The sequence below is a fragment of the Lutra lutra genome, chromosome 3 (assembly GCF_902655055.1).
Source record: "Lutra lutra chromosome 3, mLutLut1.2, whole genome shotgun sequence".
Lineage (NCBI taxonomy): Eukaryota > Metazoa > Chordata > Mammalia > Carnivora > Mustelidae > Lutra > Lutra lutra.
This window is the reverse complement of record NC_062280.1, coordinates 71,529,217-71,550,074: the sequence shown is the minus strand read 5'-3', so window position 1 is coordinate 71,550,074 and position 20,858 is coordinate 71,529,217. Positions and strand designations below refer to the sequence as shown.

General features: G+C 40.7%; 1 protein-coding gene across 4 annotated transcripts in view; it reads left to right on the top strand.

Annotated features, from left to right (window-relative positions):
- Positions 1-20,858, top strand: part of CHN1 (chimerin 1) — a 211,286-nt gene that overhangs the window by 176,724 nt on the left and 13,704 nt on the right. For all 4 annotated transcript variants that reach the window (XM_047722227.1, XM_047722228.1, XM_047722229.1 and 1 more), the window contains one exon: positions 10,017-10,101. In XM_047722227.1, coding sequence (XP_047578183.1) covers positions 10,017-10,101 — 85 coding nt within the window. The remainder of the gene's footprint in view (positions 1-10,016; positions 10,102-20,858) is intronic.

Below are 20,858 nucleotides of genomic sequence, written 5' to 3'. Positions count from 1 at the left end.
TTAGAAAGTTTTTTAAAAGGCAGAGGGGGAGAAGGGAAAGAGAATACATTTTACATAGAGATGAAAAATACTGACAACAGAGTTCTCATCAGAAACTATGCAAGACAACAGAGTGACATCTTCAAAGTACTCAATGACAACTAAAAAATAAGCCTTTCAAAAATGAAGACATAAAATATTTTTTTTAAACAAAGAAAAACTGAGTAAATGCATCCCCAGGAGAACTATACTACAAGAATGTTAAAGGAGGTTCTTCAGACAAAAGGAAAATAGTACCAGACGGAAATTTAGATCTGTACAAAAGAATAAAGAATGCCAGAAATGGCAAACGTATGGATAAGTGTAAAAGGTGGTTTTTTTCTTTCATTTTAGTGATATTAAAGATAACTGACTAAAGCAAAAAGTGGTATTACATAGTTTATACAAGTATATGACAACAATAGCATAATGTACAGGGTGAAGGAAGCATAGTGTCATAAGAGTCTTACACTTAACATGAAGTGGTATAAAATAGTTATAAGCTAATAGAGACAAAAGGGATTCATAAAAAATATGCAATTTATTCAAAAGTATGGAAGAAGAGAGAAAAAGGAACAAAAGAGCAAACAAAGTTATACAGAAAACAAAGCCAACATGGCAGATTTTAAACCCAATCATATCGGTAGTTACTTTAAAGGGAAGTGGCCCAAACACTCCACTAAAAGGCAAAAGTTGTCAAATTGGATATAAAAAAGCAAGATCCAACTACATGCTATCCATAGAAACCCACTTTATTTTTTTTTTTTTTAGATTTTATTTATTTATTTGACAGAGATCACAAGTAGGCAGAGAGGCAGGCAAATAGAGAAGAGGAAGCAGGCTCCCTGCTGAGCAGAGAACCCGATTCGGGGCTCGATCCCAGGATCCTGGGACCATAACCTGAGCCGAAGGTAGAGGCCTTAACCCACTGAGCCACCCAGGTGCCCCAGAAACCCACTTTAAATATAAAGACCCAGAGAAGTCAAAAGAAAAATCTACCATGGAGACAATAATTCAGAGAAAAATAGAGTGATTTTTAGAGCAAGGAATATTAATGAGAGGAGAGAAGGTAAAACTCATCAAGAAAACATAATTTAAAATTTATATTCACCTAATAACAGAGGTTCAAAATACATAAAGCAACAACTAAAAAGTGAAAGAGACAGATCTACAATTGTAGATGGAGACTTCCACAGTTGCTTCTCAATGACCGAGCAGACAACTAGAACACTAATAATGAGATGGAAGATTTGAACTACAGTATCAACCAGTTTGGCCTAATCGATATTTATAGAAGTATTCTACTCAGCATAGAAGGCGTATACTGTTCAAAATAACACATACCTGAAAAATTTTCCACATGTTTAGAAATTAAACAACTTACTGCTAAATAACTCATGGTTAAAGAAGAAATCACAAGAGACATTAGAAAATACTTTGAACTGAATTTTAAAAATACGACATATCACAATTTCTGTAATACAGCTATGGTGAAATCTTTACCACTGAATGCTTATTTTAGGAAAGAAAGAAAGTCTTAAATCAATGAGTTAAGCTTCCACCTAAAACTTGAAAAAGACATAATTAAACCAGGTCATGGAAGGACATCTTAAAGGTAAGAGCAGCAATCAGTGAAGTAGAGGAAAGTAGAGAAAACCTGAATCTCTTCCACTAGAGCTTTAAAAAGGGTTTTAACTACATAGTTTAATAATTTCTCATGCATTGTAGTCTAACCTTTTTCCTGGCATATTATAGAAATACTTCCATTCTTAATGTATGTTAACAGTAAACTTCGGATGACATTATTACAACTAAACCAAAGAAATTGAAACCTGTTTATGTGGGACTATATACTAGTACAATATTGGCTTCAGGGAATTGTGGATCGAAGGTAATGTGGGTTGGTCTGGGGGCTCTTTTTCTCGTAGTATTCAGTTTCTTTGTCTGTAATGTGTGTGTAGAGATTATGGATTGTACCATGGTTTTTATTGCACAACCAAGGATGAGTCATTCGCTTTCCTATCATAGCTTCATAATACAACTTTAGGAGACCGACATTTTGAAGTATTGACAATGTTGATTTTTTACTGCTGATACTTAAATGCAAACTTATTAATCCAAGTAATAAAACTAAACTTTCAAAATGAAGTGTTTTAGGTTATGCATTTGACAGTGTTAAACTTTAACCATGATTCAGTTTAGAGGTAAAGTTCTCATTAAAGCTCCTGTGGCTGGCTGGGGTGGGCGTGGGGGGAAATTTGCTTCTGAAGCATAAAAAAGTCTAAACATTAAAATCATGAGTTTTCTAATACTTTAAACAATCATATTTTGAAACAGTTTTTTAAAATTATTGGTTGTTTTTATTTTTTCTTATTTTTATGTTATTTATTACCCAGTCTATACCTTGTAACTTAATAAAAGTAAGTAAATAAATGGAATCCCTGGAAAACTTGGACAAACTTTGAAACTACTGCCTGATTCCTAGGTTTCAGATTGATGGCTATGTGTCAGGAGCCACTCTGGCAGCTGAGAACAGAACACAGACACAAGAAACTGTGTGGGGCGCCTGGGTCGCTCAGTGGGTTGGGCCTCTGCCTTCAGCTCAGGTCATGATCTCAGGGTCTTGGGATGGAGCACCACATAGGGCTGTCTGCTCAGAGAGGAGCCTGCTCTTCCCCTACCCCACTGCTGCCTGGCTCTCTGCCTTCTTGTGATCTGTCAAATGAATAAAAATCTTTTTAAAAAAGAAAAGAAATTCTGTGTGTATTCGAGCGTGAAGATGGTTGTGTGTGATTCTAAGTAAGCTCACTTGGTCTCCACCACAGTTAACTCAGCTGTAGTTTTAGAGATAGTTCTCCCTCACTGAGACAGTGTTCATTTGGGAGGTGGGGTAGGGAGAGGAGAATCATGAAGCAAGCCATAAAGAAATGTAAACTCTCTGAAGAAGGCCTACATAAAATTGAGGGAAATAGACTGTATGAGTGGAACTGGTAAGAAGCCCTTATTTGTCTGGACATGTTTACTTAAGGTGTCATTTTAGATACCAATAAAAAGCCACTTTGATAATCTTTTGTATGTGGAAGGACTGCCTTATTATATTGCCCTAATAATTGCCCTACTAATTAAGACTAGTATTATAGTCTGACAGTTACTATACCAGTGTTTTCCTGCTGTTATTTTTCATATTCAGGGGGATATCATTTATTAATGGTCTGGCCACTGTATGCCTTGTAGATTTTTGTGGCATCTCCCTCAATTTTGAACAGTTTCCTAATTCTTGAAACCTTAGGTCACTCATTTTCTGTCATTTGTCATCCTCTCCAGAATGGTACTTCTGACTCTGTTAACTATTGTGAGGTTGAGTGTCTGCCTCAGAGAGGCCCTGCGAGCTTTCCCCTGCACAGTCATCCTCTGTAGCAGTAAGCTGGAGAAACCATTCGCACCTGGGCCCCCTCACCCGTGGTCCCATGCCTCCATGCAGTGCCCCAGTCAGCCTGCTGGGGACACTGCACAGGGCCAATGGGTATGCCCCTCCAGTTCCAGGCACCATTTCCATAAGTGTTTGGTGCACTCCTTCCACCTTCCCTGCTGTGGGTGCTGCGTTACACGGCCATTACATCAGGACAAGGAGAGAGTAGGCACAGCTAGCATGAGATCAGTGCTGGGCGCTTAACTGTGCTCAAACCTCACTGTTTGTTAGAGATCTTTCTTCAAGAATTTTGAAGCCACTAGTCATTTTGACTAGATTTAACTAATAATAAGACAAGAAGGTATTGCCTTGAAACTAAAGACACTCCTATTTTGAGTACCTGTTTCCTACTGCTATTTGTAGGGAACCCCCACACAGTTTTATATATTTCTTGCTAATGATCATAGCCAATGTTATGCATTCTCTGCTCATGACTTAATAGTATAAATCAAAATACTTGAACTGAGGTGGCAAAATCTGAGGACCAAAATTCTAAATTTCAAATATTTTGGATCAAAGTTAAGCCATCTTGGTGAGACTAAAATTGATTACATAAAAGAATACATTCTGGTTGCCCAAAAGATAAAAATGGGGGGAAAAGGAGAAAAAGCCTTTCTTGCCCAGCTGCCTAACTACCTACATTGCTTTCCGTTTTGATTTTGATCATCTGTTCTCTCCCTTCATCACCCAGTACGAGGCTGCAGAGATGACTCACCAGAGCCTCCCAAATGTCAGTCCTCTTATCCCAAAGCAAAATTTCATTTCCCCAAGAGTGTGTGTGTGTGTGTGTGTGTGTGTTTAAGTAGGCCCCTTGCCGGATGCGGAGCCCAACATGGGGCTTGAACTCAAAACCCTGAGATCAAAACCTGAGCTGAGATCAAGAGCCAAATGCTTAACCGACCAAGCCATCCAGGTGCCCCTCCCCGAATATTTTTCTCACCTCCAACATAGTTTCTGTTTGCAGCAGGCTTTGCAGGCCAGTGCCTTGGCTATTGACATTCATGCTTATTACCAGAGGGAGTATTACGGCTTGGGAGGGATAATAAAGATAGGCTGAAATTTTTTCTCTTCCCGTTGCGTAGATTTCTTTTCCTCTCCTTTTATTACTGACATTCAAACTGAAAGATGGGAATGTCAGAAACCTGATGAAAAGGTGTTCTGGTTTTCTTCCAGAAGCTGGGGTTTGGAGCAGGATCACAGTAGGCCCAGTGGAGAAAAGCTTCAGTTTCCCCGGGTCAGTGCCCAGGAAACAGCTGACCCACAGGCTGTGCCATGGGGGCCCCTCAGCGGCCCACTCACTTCCCTCCCTGTGTGTTCTCAGCCTGGTTCTAGCCAGCTTCTTCTCTGGGATAGACATTTGGGATCCGGTAATTAACTCAGTCTCTCGTCCCTGGTTCTCCGTGATGTCAGTGATGTTAACATGAAGGGAGTTGTTTATAGGTGAAAAGCAATCTCAAATGTCATGGTAATAAAGTTGTCTTCTTTCTAGTTATAGAAAAGGACCTTCAAACTAGTTGCAATGCCCTTTGTTCAGGAAGGTATAATTCATGCTGTGTACTTTGTCACTTTCATTTGTCAAGATGTACCAGAGGTTTGGAGGTGGCCTAGAAAAAAACGTGTGGCCAATTTACAAGGTTGCTTTCCTCAGGACCATCCTTGTCCTCCCTGATAACGTTATACACTGAAGCTGAATGCGCTCTTGAATTATCTCACCAAAACACCCTCCCCAAAGGGACTTTTTTTGGGGGGGTGCGCAGGGGTAAATTGATCGAGTGATTTGTTCAAATAACTCTAAGGAAGAAAATAGTGCTGGTCAGTTTCCCATGTTATAAAGCCAATGTACGTCATTAAGGTCACAGAGTAAACAGCAGAAACAGATTGTAAGAAACACTAATTAAAGACAGCAGAGGTCATAGAATAAAATAAGACACCACTTAACACCTTATTCATCTTAAGACCATGGTCCCCACTGTCCATCAGCCTCGACTACAAGAAACACAGACAAGAAGCCAGAAGTTTTTGTTTTTCTTGTAAAAGGCCTTCAACAGGAATATAGATGACCTTGGTTCTTGACTTATATCCAGTGTTAGCAAAGTTCTCTGAGATGACCTCATCTGCATCTAAGAATCAATGAACAGGAAAAGGGACAAGGGGGTAAGGAAGAAGGAGAAAGAGCTGACATGACAGCCCTGGAGCAGAAGAAGAAACAGGAAAACTAAAACACAAACTTTTGAAAACATAAAAAACCTGGAACCATTTAGAATCAAAATCCTATGGAAAAGGTCACTAATGATTGTCCGCTAGCTGTTTCTGTTGTAAAGACGTCAGTAATTCTGAACCCCGAGCGCTGACCAGCAGCTGATCCCTAAGAAGGCATCTCCTGTGTTCCAGTGCATTCCAGACAAAAGTTGCCCTCTGTTACAATGCGAGGCTTCGGGCCGAGTCCCTGGACCCCTCGAGAACCACTCCACGCCTCCTTTCTCCCACATTCTACCCCAGTTCTTTCTTAGCGTCCTCCTAAGCAGAAAAAAATCCTCAAGGCACAACTTTTGACCTTTTAAATATTATATTTTGAATGCCCATTACCATTCTGATTTAGTCATTTTTAGGACAGGTAATCAGAAAACAACCATCTCTGTTAAACGGAATGAGATGCAGGTGTGCAGGCCCTAGGGCCTCGTGTGCAGGAACAGCACTCCGTTGCCATCGTGCTGGAAGGAACAGCCCTCCAGCTGTCCTGCTCAAAGTTGTATGATTTGTACAATTGAGTTTTAAAGATACCTTTCTCTGAATTGGCAAAGTATGTGATATAAACATCACTGATTATATAAAACTGCATTTAAAATAAAACATTTAGATAAGGCACTTTAACAAAGTATTTGTTACTTTTTCTTTAATGTGCTTGACATTTATTGTATGACTTTAGTGTCATCCAGGAAAGAAACTTGCTTTCGAGTCCAGCAGCCCTTCTCTGAATTTCTGGCCAGTTCCAGTCCCTATCCCCCATTTCAGCCAACTGAACTTCCATCTAATGCAGAGACTCTGGACAGTGAACTCCCTTAGCCTTCCAGACTCCAGGCCCCATGACTCTTGCACAGCCATCCATTCCCCTCCTTCCTTTTTCCCAACTCAGGGAATGGGGGAAATAATTCTCTTATTCAAAGCTAATCCCTCTGCCCTGGATCCTATCTCCACTTGCCACCTTCAGGAACTTTACTGCAGGAGTTTCTCCTCTTTCCCAGTAGTTTTCTTCAATCTGCCATTCCCCACCCTCCTCCCTTCCAAACCTGTTCCCCTTCTGTTCCCTCTGTTTATGCCCTCTTCCCCTCTCCTGTGCCTCTGATTCTTTGGTTACCAAGGCCTGCTCATTCTGCCTCCTACATAACTCCTTTACCCCTTCCTCCACCACCGCTGCCTGAGTTCAGCCCACACCATCTGTTACCTGGACTCCTGCCAGACATAGCCTCCTACCTAATTTGTCTTCTGCCAGCCTTGCCTGCCTGTGTCACTCACCTGGAAAATCCTCAGTGACCCTGCTTTGCTCACTGGGCAAAGTTAATCTGTAGGCATGGAAAACAGACACCCTGTCTCTCTTGATTCTTGCGATGTGGTCATCCCCACCTGTGCCCATGCTGAACGTCCTTATGATTCTCTAAACCTCCCGTTGTTTGGCTCAAGCCATATACCTTTGATTTCCTTGGAACAGTCCAGGAATTTTCCTAATGCACCCCCTCCAACACACATACCCCAGTCCTGCCCTACAGGTCACCCAGCTGGGGTGCATCTTAAGCCTGCAGAGTGCCCATCCCCCTCCCCAAGCTTCCCATCACTCTGTGGGGACTTTCTCTTGAGCATTTTCACACTGTATTTAATGGGAGAAACCTACAGTGAATTCCTTGAGCCAGGATCCTTTTTATCTTTGTGTGTCATTACTTTCAAAATGTTCATGAATGAATAAAAATGACTACTGAATGAAATCTCTGTTTTGATGACATCTAGGGGAATAAAAAAGACAAAAAGGCTACGATGTTCCATTTTTACAGACAGAGTCCACTGTCGTAAAGCCATAGGGGTCACAAAACAAAATTTAAGGAATATGCATTATAGAGATAATGATTCAAAAGGGAATCCAGTTAAACCCCGTTAAACAAGTAGACATTTAGTAAGCTTCCGGTGCTTCAGTCTCCTTTCTAGAACCGTTTCCTGGAGAGCTGTATAAGCTCCCTTCCAAGGGGTGTTAACAAAGGGAAAACAACAGCAACCCCACACGGCTCAGGATGCCTTTATAAAACACCATCCAAGAGGGAAACGTATAAATTACAATTTCCTAGAGATTGCTTTCTGATCTCACATGGGATCCTTCAGTCAGAGCGCCAGCCTGCTTGGACCATTCAAACCCTTCCTTTGTCATATTTTGTCATACTTGTCATATGAAGAGACGTCCCAAGAATTCCCAGACGCCGCACTCACTACTGCTGTTTTGAAGGTGGGGAGGGGACTTGGTTCTGTCATAACCTCCCAGGACTCAGTGCTGTTTGCCATGAGCCCAGTTTTAAAGTATTTCACATCATCTACTCTATTTTTGCTCTCCCAAATGTGACTTTAAGATCCTTTATCATGAGATAACTGGCAGGTACAAGACGGACTTACTTCCTCTGTGCTTCTAGTCCATTTCTGTTGACCTCACCAAGTCAAGTGCTACTGGAGTGTCCAACATCTTGCAATATCTAAGCCAGTGGGTATCCCAGAAACTCTCCCTGAAACTGACGCCATGCTTCTATAGCTATTTCATGATTATGTAACTTTTTGAAATACAAGTCAGTGCTGTTTCACTCATTCTGCTCAAAGCAAAGCAAGGCTTCCTACTTTATCCAGTTTTATTCACTCCGGGGAACACAGACCAACAAAAAAGACATCACAGACTATCTGAATGTTGATCTTGGGCTCTGCTTTAGAAACTCTAGGAAATGCTTTCCGTTACAGGCACTGAGCATCAGTAACAATCCGGAAGCAACTGTGTCTGCATTCCTGATGCTTTTCCATAAAAGACACAGAAAAGATTATGCCCTTCTTTTCCAAAATCAACACATTTTGTACTCAAGCTCACTTGGCAGTGACCAGAGTCACAAGCACATACCTACTTGAAAGGAACCAACAACAGGTTATCCGTGACAGCCTTACCCAGCCAGTGTTAGTATTCTGACATAACCTTTTCTCATTGATCTGAATAATATGCTTTTTTTTTTTTTTTCATTTTAACATCTCTGGAATTGGGATTTCTCTATAATCAGTGGTTTGTCATAATTTACCTGGCTTGGTTTTTCTAAATGGAATATATGCCTTGTGTTCAATGTAAGTCTTGTGTTCAATACCATCTTAAGTTTGAAAGAATAAGTTATATTATCTTAAAAATCATCTACCTATTTGATACATAAAAAGAACAGTAGCAAAAATGACCATCTTAGCGGTGAATTTCATCATTTGTATTATCTGTTCTGACAGAGACTTATGTTGGAGTACAAATCGTCACATTTTATTATTTTCACTGTCTTTATATGACTGTTTTCTGCAGGAGAACATCATACATATAAGAAATTTTCTCAGGTAAATGTACTTTGATACACAGATCAGTGACTTCCTGGTTCCCTCTCCCTTCTTCCTTTTTTCCTGGGTGGAAATATTAGCCAATATCTGCTCAGAATATTTTTTCCTCAGAAATCTCAAAGTGTAATGAGAATATTCCAGATTTTTTTTCTTTTATTTTTTAATATTGGGGTTCGAATTCCTTGCCTTCCTTTTCTACCAATACTTTTTCATCTGAGTTAAGCTAGAATGGCTTCTCTCTCCTATACAGAAAAGTCTAGGTATCTTAGCATTTGCATCCTTTCTTTGGAGATTCCTTTCTTAGGGATAAAGGAATCAAATGCAGTTAAAAGTTTTTGAGGCTGAAATGATTCATGAGGCATGAATTGAAATGAGGCATAATTACTACACTCGAGTAGGGTTTCTGATTAACTCTCCCTTCTGCAGTTTCTAAAATATATTCATTCCCTTAACTAACGTAAGTATCAAATGGTTTTGAACAGAAATTGGCCATTTTTGCTGCTTCAGTTGTGACCAGTCTCACTAAGTATCACCTTCACCATCTGTGATCACAGAAGGTAGGTCGCCTGACAAAATCCTGACAGGACTCAGACATACCCTGCATCGCTCCTTTTCCTTTGTGTAACTCAGAGATGAGGCTTACGGCTGGAGGGAACCCGCTGGAGAACCACTGTAGAAATTGTTTTGCAAAGTGAATCACAGAATAATGGTTTGATGTATCACCATTTCTCAAACAAAGAGGAAATCGAGCTCTGAAAGAAATTTTAACTGCTTGTCGGTTCCACTCAGCTAAAGTTTCCCTAAATGCAGCCACACCACACCTCTTCGGTACTGTGGTTTGTATTTCCGCACTTTGACAGAAAACCATCTCTTCGCCCGTGTGTTTTCCCCTCTGGCCACTCTGTCACTCCCTGTTCTTTTTCAGGTCCATACGTTCAGAGGGCCACACTGGTGTGAATACTGTGCCAACTTCATGTGGGGTCTCATTGCTCAGGGAGTGAAATGCGCAGGTAAGAGCCCTTCCCTTTTTGCTTTATTGAGTTACGAAGTTAGAAGGAGGAAGTTATAAGGAGATTTGCTATTATGCACATACAGTGGGCTGGATCCCGGTTCGCTCTTAACGCACAGGCAGTAGTCTAGATTTGCAGACAGCCACTTTGGAAACTCAGTTTATCCGCCCTTAACCCTCTGTACTTAGGGGACAGAAGACTAGGGATCCAGTATTATTAGTCCATTAAAAAGAGAGAAGCTGGCCTGTTCAGAAAGTCTGATAAAAGGAGATAAAAGTAAGGCAGTTATATTTAACTCTTGCCTTTGATGTTACAGTAACTAAATTTATAAAAATGATTTTTTTTTAAGCAGTGTACAGGGACCTATGATTGTTGCCTTGGAAACTGAATTTTAAAGATAACTTGTTAAGCTGGATTGTCCTTACTATATTTTTTTTGCAAAATCAAACTGAAGTTTAAAAATCTGTGAATTTATCTTCAAAGATGGTTACCAAATTCTGAAAAACCACTTAGTCAGTAATATTTTGTTTGCGACATTTTGAAATCTTGAATATGCCAAATCCTTTCTATAAAATATGACCACAGTAGTTTTAGATATACATTTTGAAGAAACTTTCAAGGTTTACTCATAAAGAAATAAGCAACTCTGGGATACATTGAAATGCCTTATGAAAATAAGTTATTCACATCATGTGAAATTCCTTTGTATAAAACAACTATACCAAGAATTGACCATTTATTCAAACTACTCTAAATTCTGACATAGGCTTAGAAATAATGGTTTAAATTATAGTGTTTGGTCATAGACATTTCTTTCTGCTATTTAAATTGTAAAAGTAAAAAATACATTCTTACATATCTTTTAGCATGAAGCTTAGCACTTAAAACTGTATACTAAAAGTATTTCAAAATGGTAATTGTAATAATTCTATCAAGTTTATCACTAAAATCCCATCTTTCTTTAGTGGCATGATCTTGTAAAAAATTTTAATTCCAGTAGAAGTAGCATACACGTGCTATATTAGTTTCAGGTGTACAATACAGTGATTCAGCAGTTCTGCACCTTCCAATGTGCTCATCGCAGTTAAGTGTACTAGGAGCCTCCTACTCTGCCATCTTCCCCGGAAGTCTCCTGCAGCATAATTTTTTTTCTTAAGATTTTATTGATTTTTGGGAGGGGAGGGCAGGTAGAGGGAGAGAGAATCTCAAGTAGACTCTCCACCCACCAAGTGCAGAGCCTGATGCAGGGCTCGAACTTAGGACCCTGAGGCCATGACCTGAGCTGAAATCAAGAGTCAGACACTCAACTGTCTGAACCACCACCAACCCGCCCCCCAACTCTGTGGCATGATTTTTAGTGGAATATTTTTATTGCCCATTATGTGCAGAAATCTCTAGGGTCTGATTTTTCTTAGTTCTAAACTGCATTTTTCTAATAGCAAGGTAAAATATGCAATGCACATTAATGTTCCAAGTCCTTTCAGTTATTATTCCCTTAGCGTCACTAAGGCATGGTAAGGTTCCAGGCATACATCATTAGCCAAATCCATTCAAGGACCTCCCTGTCACACACAGGGATAAAAATTCCCCTCATGTTGACTTTGAACCACGCAGAGATAGCTTATAGAGTCTCGGCTCAGATCCAGTCTGACTCGTCCATCATCCTAGAGGGATGACAACCCCAATTGCAGGTCTCTGCCCAGAGAATAAATGAGGATAATCTTGTCAGCTTCCGACTGGTGGTTACCAGTCAGGATGAGATTAGGCAGGCTGTGGGTAAGCCTTTGAACTGGAGGGGAACACATTGGAACCTCCAGTGATGTTAAGACCATCTACAGTGTGGGAGTGCTTGTTCCTGAGCACAAATCACCTGCTTAAGGAATGTTGGTCTCAATCAGCATTAGGGATTGGATATAAATTTAGAAACTTTGACACAACCAGACCAGCCAAGAACTTGCAACAGTTTCTTGAACGCTTTGTGACTATCACTGATTTAAAAGCTTCTCTTTTACTGGAGTAATGATGTATATCACTTAAGTTTTGAAATATGAAGCCCATCTACATAAGAATTCTGAGTTTGCTATGTTAGCAGAGAATAGGTTCTTGTATGCATAACCCTTGACAATATGCTACAATCCCAAATCATGTTTGAAAGAAATGCTTTGGAACCTTTATGACAGTAATAATAGGAAGGAAAAGGAAAGAGAAAGTGATTTGCCCCCTCCTACAGCTACCCGCTTTAATAGTCTCCACAATTGTGTAGGAATTGAAAGAAAAGCCTTGAGGAGAATTTTCATTTTTATGCCTTGTCCGTGAAAGCATTCTGTTCTCTGTGATTTGAACCATATTAATGTATAAGAACAAGTCAACTCCTTTTTTTAAAATGTGAAGGTTGGCATTTGAATTCGTTCTGTTTTCTATGACAACGAATTCTTAGATCTGAAGTGGCTGATCCTGACCTTTGAGCCATCCACTTTAAAACAGAATGCAAAGAATTAAGAATATAAAGAGAGAGAATTATGATAGGTTAAACAATGTCTCCCTAAAGAGGTCTACTCTCTAATCCCTGGAACCTGTGAGTATGTTACCTTTAATGGCAAAAGGGACTGATTCAAGCTAAGGTCTTGAAATGGGGAGATGACCTTCCATTGTTGGGGTGGGCCCAGGATAATCACAGTCACGGGGTCCCTACAACAAAGAGGCAGAGTCTGAAAAAAAGGGACAGAAGCAGACATCAGAAAAGGGAGAAGATGCTAGGCCGTTGGTTTTGCAGAGGGAGGAAGTGGGCCAGGAGCTAAGGAATGTGGGCAGCCTCTAGAAGCTGGAAAAGGAAGCCTAGAAACACTGCCTCCCCGGAGCCTCCCAAAGGAGCACAGGCCTGCTAACACCTTGATATCCACCTAGGGAAACTTGTGGCCTTGGGGCATCTGACCCCCAGAACTAGGACATGAACTCTAACGATGTAATCCACTGAGTTTGTGATAATTTGTTACAGCAGCAATGGGAAACTAATACACTAGCTGCTGAACATTTAAGACGTTACTTCCGAAGGAAGAGGGCAGGCTAACTGCCTATCCGAAAAGAGATGTATTTATCTGCTTTTGATCCTAAGACAGCTTGCTTTGTTCTGGTGTCTTTTTTTTTTAAATCCACCAAGGCAGAAGAGAGCGTGTCAAGAATTTTTCAGGGAGCATTGGCCAAAAGCATCAGTTTTGTATCTCCCCACCCCCTCTGTTTTTTTTTTTTTTTTTTTTTTTTTATTAAACATCATGTGAATTGTCGGGTGGTGTTCCAGGCAACAGGCTGGCAGAGTTACCACCAGAATCGGACTGAATCCAGCTAGTGAGAGGCAAGCTGTCCCTTCCGACCCACACGCTCTAGGCTGGCTAAGAGGCAGGCTGCGGCTGAAGAGGGCAGCGGAGGGCCAGTGTAGACACGGCCTTTCCTACGCCTGCCCTTGAGATCCCAGAGCTGGCACCAAACATCCTCTTCATCTACCAACGTCTCCCTCCCTCTAGCTTGCTTGAAAGACTACAAGCACGGGGCAAGGGAGCATGGAACAGCAGCTTGGGAGCGGAGACTGAAATATTTATGAGCACAACAGGTAGTTTGTAACAGCAGAGTTCAAAGGATCCTCGTTCAGACAAAAAAGAGTTTCCCCAAACCATGTTTCCTTTCTCTATGGAAGGGACTTAACTTATAAGTTAAAATAATCTGTTGTTATATAATCACTGAGCATGCCAAACACCCCTTCCATCAAAAAGACCATGATTCCACCAGCGTTCCTGAGTTGTTTTCACCTCAGCCTTGCCATAATAATCTGAGAATTAAGCCAGATAATAATTGTAAATCACACATCAACTTAGTATTGGTTATTTATTCAGGCGACTCTGTTTTTCCAGTGTGTCATTCACATTGCTGTCATCACACACACACACACACACACACACACACACACACACACACGCCACAACAGGGAATGGGAGTTCTTTCCTAGTAATAAAATGTATTCATTGCTTTAAGTATACAAGGACTTAGCTTTTAGGTTGAAGAAAAAAAGTGGAAGTAATTTATTTTAATTACTGCTTTGATTGACTAGACCTAAAAAGTTATGTTTGTCTTTTTATTTTTTTTAAAAATTGTATCCATTTATTTGAGAGAGAGAGAGAGAGAGAGAGCGCGCGTGCATGGGGGTGGGCGGAGAGGGAAGGAAAGGGAGAGTCTCAAGCGGACTGGGTGCTGAGCACAGAGCTCCACAGAGGGCTCGCTCTCACTACCCTGAGATCATGATCTGAACCAAAACCAAGAGCCACACGCTTAACCAACTGAGCCACCCAGATGCCCGTATGTTTGTCCTTATAAATTACCAGTGAGAAGTTGCTTAGACTTGTTTAGAAGTTTCATGTAGCAGTATTTTCACAAATATCCAAAGAATAAATTATTCTTTATAATTTTGCTTATGAAAGTAATGACGTCTGATACATTTGAGAATTGGGCTATTCCCATTTTCACTGGATGGAGATTCAAGGAGGGGGATATCTAAGAGACACATTTTAGAATAAAAATTTGATTTGCAATTATTTAAAATATGAACACACATGGGGCACCTGGCTAGAGCGTGCGACTCTTGATCTCGGAGTTGTGAGTCCAAGCCTCACACGGGGTATAGAGAGTACTTTACAAAAAATCTTTTTAAAAAATGAATAAAGGGACGCCTGGGTGGCTCAGTTGGTTAAGCAGCTGCCTTCGGCTCAGGTCATGATCCCAGCGTCCTGGGATCGAGTCCCACATCCGGCTCCTTGCTCATCAGGGAGCCTGCTTCTCCCTCTGCCTCTGCCTGCCATTCTGTCTGCCTGTGCTTGCTCTCTCTCCCTCTCTCTCTCTGACAAATAAATAAAAATAAAATCTTTTAAAAAAATGAATAAAATATGAACAAAGAATGAACAATTATCTTTCCTTTCAAAACACACATTAACATTACCTTTTAATCCTAGCAATATAATGTGAATAATATCAGCTATTTTTTTTCAAAAGATAGATTTTTGTGCTTTCTAGATATGAAACATCCATTTTTTAGAGAAATCAAACCCCAGGAATTCTGAAATCTGAGAATAGCTTACAGTTAGTGTCTAAGTAATAGAAACATTAATAAAGGACAGAATAAAATGTGAGTTGAGTTTTTTCATTTTTCCTTTCATATGGTTTAGTCCATGCTTATTAACTTGAAGGATTAGGAGGGGGATGTGTTTCATTGTAGCATAAAAATAACCTACTAACCAAGAGATGCAACAAATGAAATGATCTTTTATGGACTTTTGTTGTTGTTTACAGTGTAGAGCTTCCTTGAGAGAAATAGAACGATAGAGGAGTTATATGACTTTAATAAATAAGGATGAAAACCAAATAAAGTCTTAATGGCAAACTGAAATATGATGTGTGGCTAGTTCCTGCAGGAGCGATTTTCAGAGCGAGCTCAGAGCTGGTATATTGCACCATGAACTTAAGGGTATAAAGATGCTTTATTTTCATGACTTTGCCCTATCCTTTGTTCATCTGAAGGACTTCATAGCTAATCCTGACAAAAATTTGGCTTTTGAAATTTATTTCTAAACTCGAGTAGAATATGTTGTCCCATAGGTTTTTTTTTAATATTTTTTTAAAAGATTTTATTTATTTATTTGACAGACGGAGATCATAAGTAGGCAGAAAGGGGGGGGGGGCGGAGCAGGCTCCCTGCTGAGCAGAGATTCCCAATGATGTGGGGCTCAATCCCAGGACCCTGGGATCATGAACTGAGCTGAAGGCAGAGGCTTTAACCCACTGAGCCACCTGGGCTCCACCCATAGTTTATTTTTATTCAAATGGAAGAAATAGATCAGTTTAGAAGACATTTTCCTCTTCCTTAATTCCTAAATCTGAGCTCAGTCACCACTCTACCCACTTGTCACTGAGTCACAAATAATCTAGGAGTCTAATGTTTAAAGTGATAGATGACTCCAGTTACTGAATGGAAAAAAGTTAGCATTAACATCAGATCACTATTCACATGTTTTGATAATGTGTCAAAATTTTACTGGTTTGCTTTGTAGTGGTTTTCCATATGGAATTTATACCTAGGGAAAGAACAGGACAAAACAAGAATATAATGGGTAGCTTCTATCACTGCTTTTTAAAAGTCCTTGCCAGGGGCGCCTGGGTGGCTCAGTTGATTAAGCGTCTGCCCTTGGCTCGGGTAGTGATCCCCAGGATCCTGGGACCAAGCCCCGTGTGTTGGGCTCCCTGCTCAGTGGTGAGCCTGTTTCTCCCTCTCCCTCTGTCTTTGCCTCCTTCTCTTACTGCTTGTGTCTGTGTGTCAACAGAATAAAATCTTTAAAAAAAAAAAAAAGCCCTTGCCAATGATTTCACTCATATGTGTAATTTAGGAAATAAATGAACAAAGGGGAAAAAGAGAGAGAGAGACAAACCAAGAAAACAGATTGTTAACAATAAAGAATAAACCGATGGTCACCAGAGGGGAAGTGGTGGAGAGATGGGTGAAGTAGGTGATGGGGATTAGGGAGGACACTTGTGATGAACCCAGGGTCATGTATGGAAGTGCTGAATCACTATATTGTACACCTGGAACTCATATGACACTGTGTCTTAACTGGAATTAAAATAAAAACTTAAATAAAAGTACACTGATAAAAAAAGTCCTTGCCAAATCATATATATATATATATATATATATATATATATATATATATAATAGTAAAATATAACAATGTCTCTTTTAAACTCAAGTATATAGAACAAACAATGGGTACAATAACCGTTACCGAGTAAGAGGTTGAAACTAGCAAATTCATCTTCGGGGCTGGAAACTGTAACTCTTGGGTGTGTGATACACGGCTAGTGAAGGGCAGCAGGCGTCGCTCAGTGGGAAGAGCACAGGCTGGGAATCCAGAGGCCAAGGCTATATCGCAGTTCTGCCACTTTCTGTCAGGAACGAGTCATTTGGACTCTTGGAGCTTTATTGCCTCTATAAGGTAAAGGCACTGGGATAGGCTGTTACCAAAAGCCCTTTCCAACTGGATCTGTTGCTTCTTTGTACCCACTTCAAGTATGAGGCACATCAACATTAATATGAAATTATGAAGCTTTGCTGACTTTTATACATTTAAATACTATGGACGAGTTCTTCCGGTTCTGGACGAGATGAATAAATAGGTTTCATTTTATTCCTCACAATTTTAATAACAAAAGACCCTGTGCAAAACCTATACATCAGCTATGAGAAGACTCTGAAAGTGGAGAAAAGCGGGCAGGCCAACCCCAGGAACCCCGCAGCAAGTTGCCTGGTGGTTGGGATTGGCTTTTTTCCTCCCTCCCGTGTATCCCCAGCCTGGGCATGGGAGAAGCGACAACCCAGCAGTGCCAATTAGCACAGACCAAAGATGATCCAAAGAAAAGCCTTCTCTTCCTAGCCAAAGCCCTGGGAAAGGGTAGCCAGCCGAACCCTTTCCGCCCTTCCTGCCGTCCTCCAGGCGGGCATCGGGAACAAGGCACAGTGCGGCAGCCGCCCGCAGTAGTCTATGAGCAGAACCCGCTTTCCCCCTGCCCTGCAGTCCCCAGGGTGCACCTCGCCCCTGGGAGTGAGTGGAGCCCTGTATTTCATCACTGCCTGGCAGGAAGGAAGCAGTAACCCCTCCTGGCTGAGCCTGTGGGTGACATCTGGACTTCTGTCCCACCACGTAGTAGGAGCAGCACCCTCTCAGCCCAAGTCTGTGGGTGGAGCCCTGTCTTCACCCTGACCTGCAGTGATGAGGCAGCTGAGACAGGACATTAACCTGTCTTCCACGTGTACCCTATGATTCCACATGGCACGGCATTCCTTCTCAACCAGGCTTCTGGGCAAACCCTGGCTTCCATCCCCACCCTGCAGTAACTAGGATGTGGGCGTCTCCCTCCCCAGAATGTGGGATACAGCCCTGCTCTTTGGGTACCGTACAAGTAGGGTGGGCAAAATAGCACTGCAGTAATGGTACAAAGGCTTTGCAAACTACGTGGGTATTTGAACCTTGGCCTACAAAAGCAAGCCAGGACATGCATTCTGAATCTCAACAGGTTAACTCTCTGCTAAAAGAGAAATGTTTGGTAGGAACCAGAGTCGTCTTGTAACACTCAAAAATATCCAGGCTTCAGTTCAAAATTACACTTCATACTGAGAAGCAGGAAAATCTCAACTCAGATGAAAAAAGAACCAACAGATGCCAATACCGAAACGACCCAGGCACTAGAATGATCGGACCAGGAAGACGGCCACCACAATGATGCTCCAGCAGCAATTATAAGCACTCTGGAGACAAATGAAATATAAGAAATAGAAAATGAAGACAAAAAATAAATGGAGGGGCGCCTGGGTGTGTTAAAGCCTCTGCCTTCGGCTCATGTCATGATCCCAGGCTCTCTCAGGCTCAGGCTCTCTGCTCAGCAGGGAACCTGCTTCCCTTCCTCTCTCGCTGCCTGATTCTTTGCCTACTTATGATCTCTGTCTGTCAAATAAATAAATAAATTCTTCTTAAAAATTTTTTTAAATAATAAATGGAAGTTTTATAACTGAAAATTGCATTAACAATAACCTCACCGGATAGATGGGCTCAATAGCAGAATGGAGGGGACAGAGGACGGAACTGGTGAACCTGAATACAGATCAATAGAACTTCTCCAACTCAAACAAGAAAGAAAATAGACTTTGAAAAGTGACCTCAGCCTCAGAGACCTGTAGCAGAATAGTAAAAGATTTATCATTTGCGTTGTTGGAGTCCCAGAAGAGGAGAGAGGCTGAAAAAATATTTGAAAAATGAGTGGCTGAAAACTCCTCAGATTTGGTAAAAGCCAAGAAAAATTAAGTACTTATTTGGAGACGCTTTTGTGTAAATGAAATGTATTAGAACAGTAAAGAGGAAGAAGCAGCTATAACCCCAGGCATCCACGTCCAGTCGCATTCACATGGGACAAACAGAGCTGGCCCAGAATTCCACTTAGCTTCCGACCACAGGCTCATTGGGACAATGCCATGTAACGGACCCTGGGCTGCCGCGTAGAAAAGGCCTCTCAAAAGATTCTTCTCAATAATGACAGCAACATAGTCCTGGTAAACACCTCTAACCTACTATGCCTAAGAAATTGCATATATTAATATTAAAGTCTCACAGGAACCTATAATGGATAGATAATAATAATAAATACTATTATGATTCCTGTTTTACATAACTGAGGCACAGGAAAGGCACTCAAAATTGCACAGCTAATAGATGAGAGAGCTAATTCTAACTCAGAGAAATTACAGAAAACATTAAAATATTCAGGGGAAACAAGGTCTTTTAAGTGGACATTTGCCATTGATTTGCCTTAGGATTGAATCAGAAATCTTACCAGTAACTAAGAGAGATATAAAGAGGAACTGGGGGTCTGGGTGATGTAATCACTTGGACATTGTCTAAGTATTACAGAATGTTGTCGAGCCATGTCCTCTGGTAATACAGATCCAGCTCGGTGCTCTGGAGGCCCATTTCTGTCTTCAAAGAAGCAGCTGCTATTCTTGAGTGATGATAACATTGGGCATTGTTGGCATCAGCCGTGCCTTCTCCAGTGCCGTTCTCTTACACACATATGCAAAGACCCAGTGTCCCTCTGTACCTAGCTTGTCTTTGCACACGGGAGGTGCTCACTACAGTGGAATTCCTCCCTTTGAGTCACACAGGCCTTACGTATGCATTGCAAGTTGGCAGTGTCTACATATTTAACGAAAGAATGATTCCATTTATAAATTTTGGCAAATGTCCCTCATCTCTGTTTATTGTTACCGCCCTATAGAACTAGACTGCAGCTTTACCAAGTCATTATTAGAATGATAATCACCAACATTTGCTGAAAGAGCCAGCAAAACTAAAGCTTGCCCAGTGACCACAGGCAGTGGCCGTGGCCTTGTAGGATTTTCAGATTGTTTCATTAAAACCTGGATATCACTGAATCAGATTTACAAGGGGTCAACATCAAGTCCTTATGAAAAACATATTATGGGTTAGGTTTTTAGAAGCATAAAGATGACATTTATTTTAGTTAAATTATTCAGTGATGGTTTATGGTTCACTCTAATAGAGCAAAATATTTGAATTCTTCTCTGTCCCTTCTAAAATTCCATTGCTCTCTTCTTGTTGAAAATGAAGTATCTCCTGACATTAACTAGAAGATGTTTGAGTTCTGGCATCTTAGAAGTTACAACTCAGTAAAATTACAAAGCAAAGGACAAGCTTCAGGAGAGGCACGATGGTATAGGTATTAAAATTGTGGACCCTAGAAACATCTGTAGGCTTAAATCTCAGTTCCATTGCAAACTCAGGGCATGACTTTGGGTAAATCACTAACATGTGCTCGGTTTCATCAGATTATAAAATGAGAAGAAAAATAGTACCTATTTTATAAAGTTTTCTGAGCTTAACGGAAATAATGTAAAGCTCTTGGACTAGTGCTTGGCATCAGTGAGCCAGTGCTAATAGTAAATAATACTATGGCTATTTTTAGTCACTAAATTTATTGTTTTATATATCTATATATCAAGGCTTATGAAGAGATAGGAATATAAGTGGCATGATTTTAAGAAGACCCTGGGATATTTTTACTTTTGGAGATCTAATTCCTCTTCATATCAAATATATTAAAGTATAATCCTATTTCCCACATCAAATATAATTTTTATGTCACTTTGAAGAAAT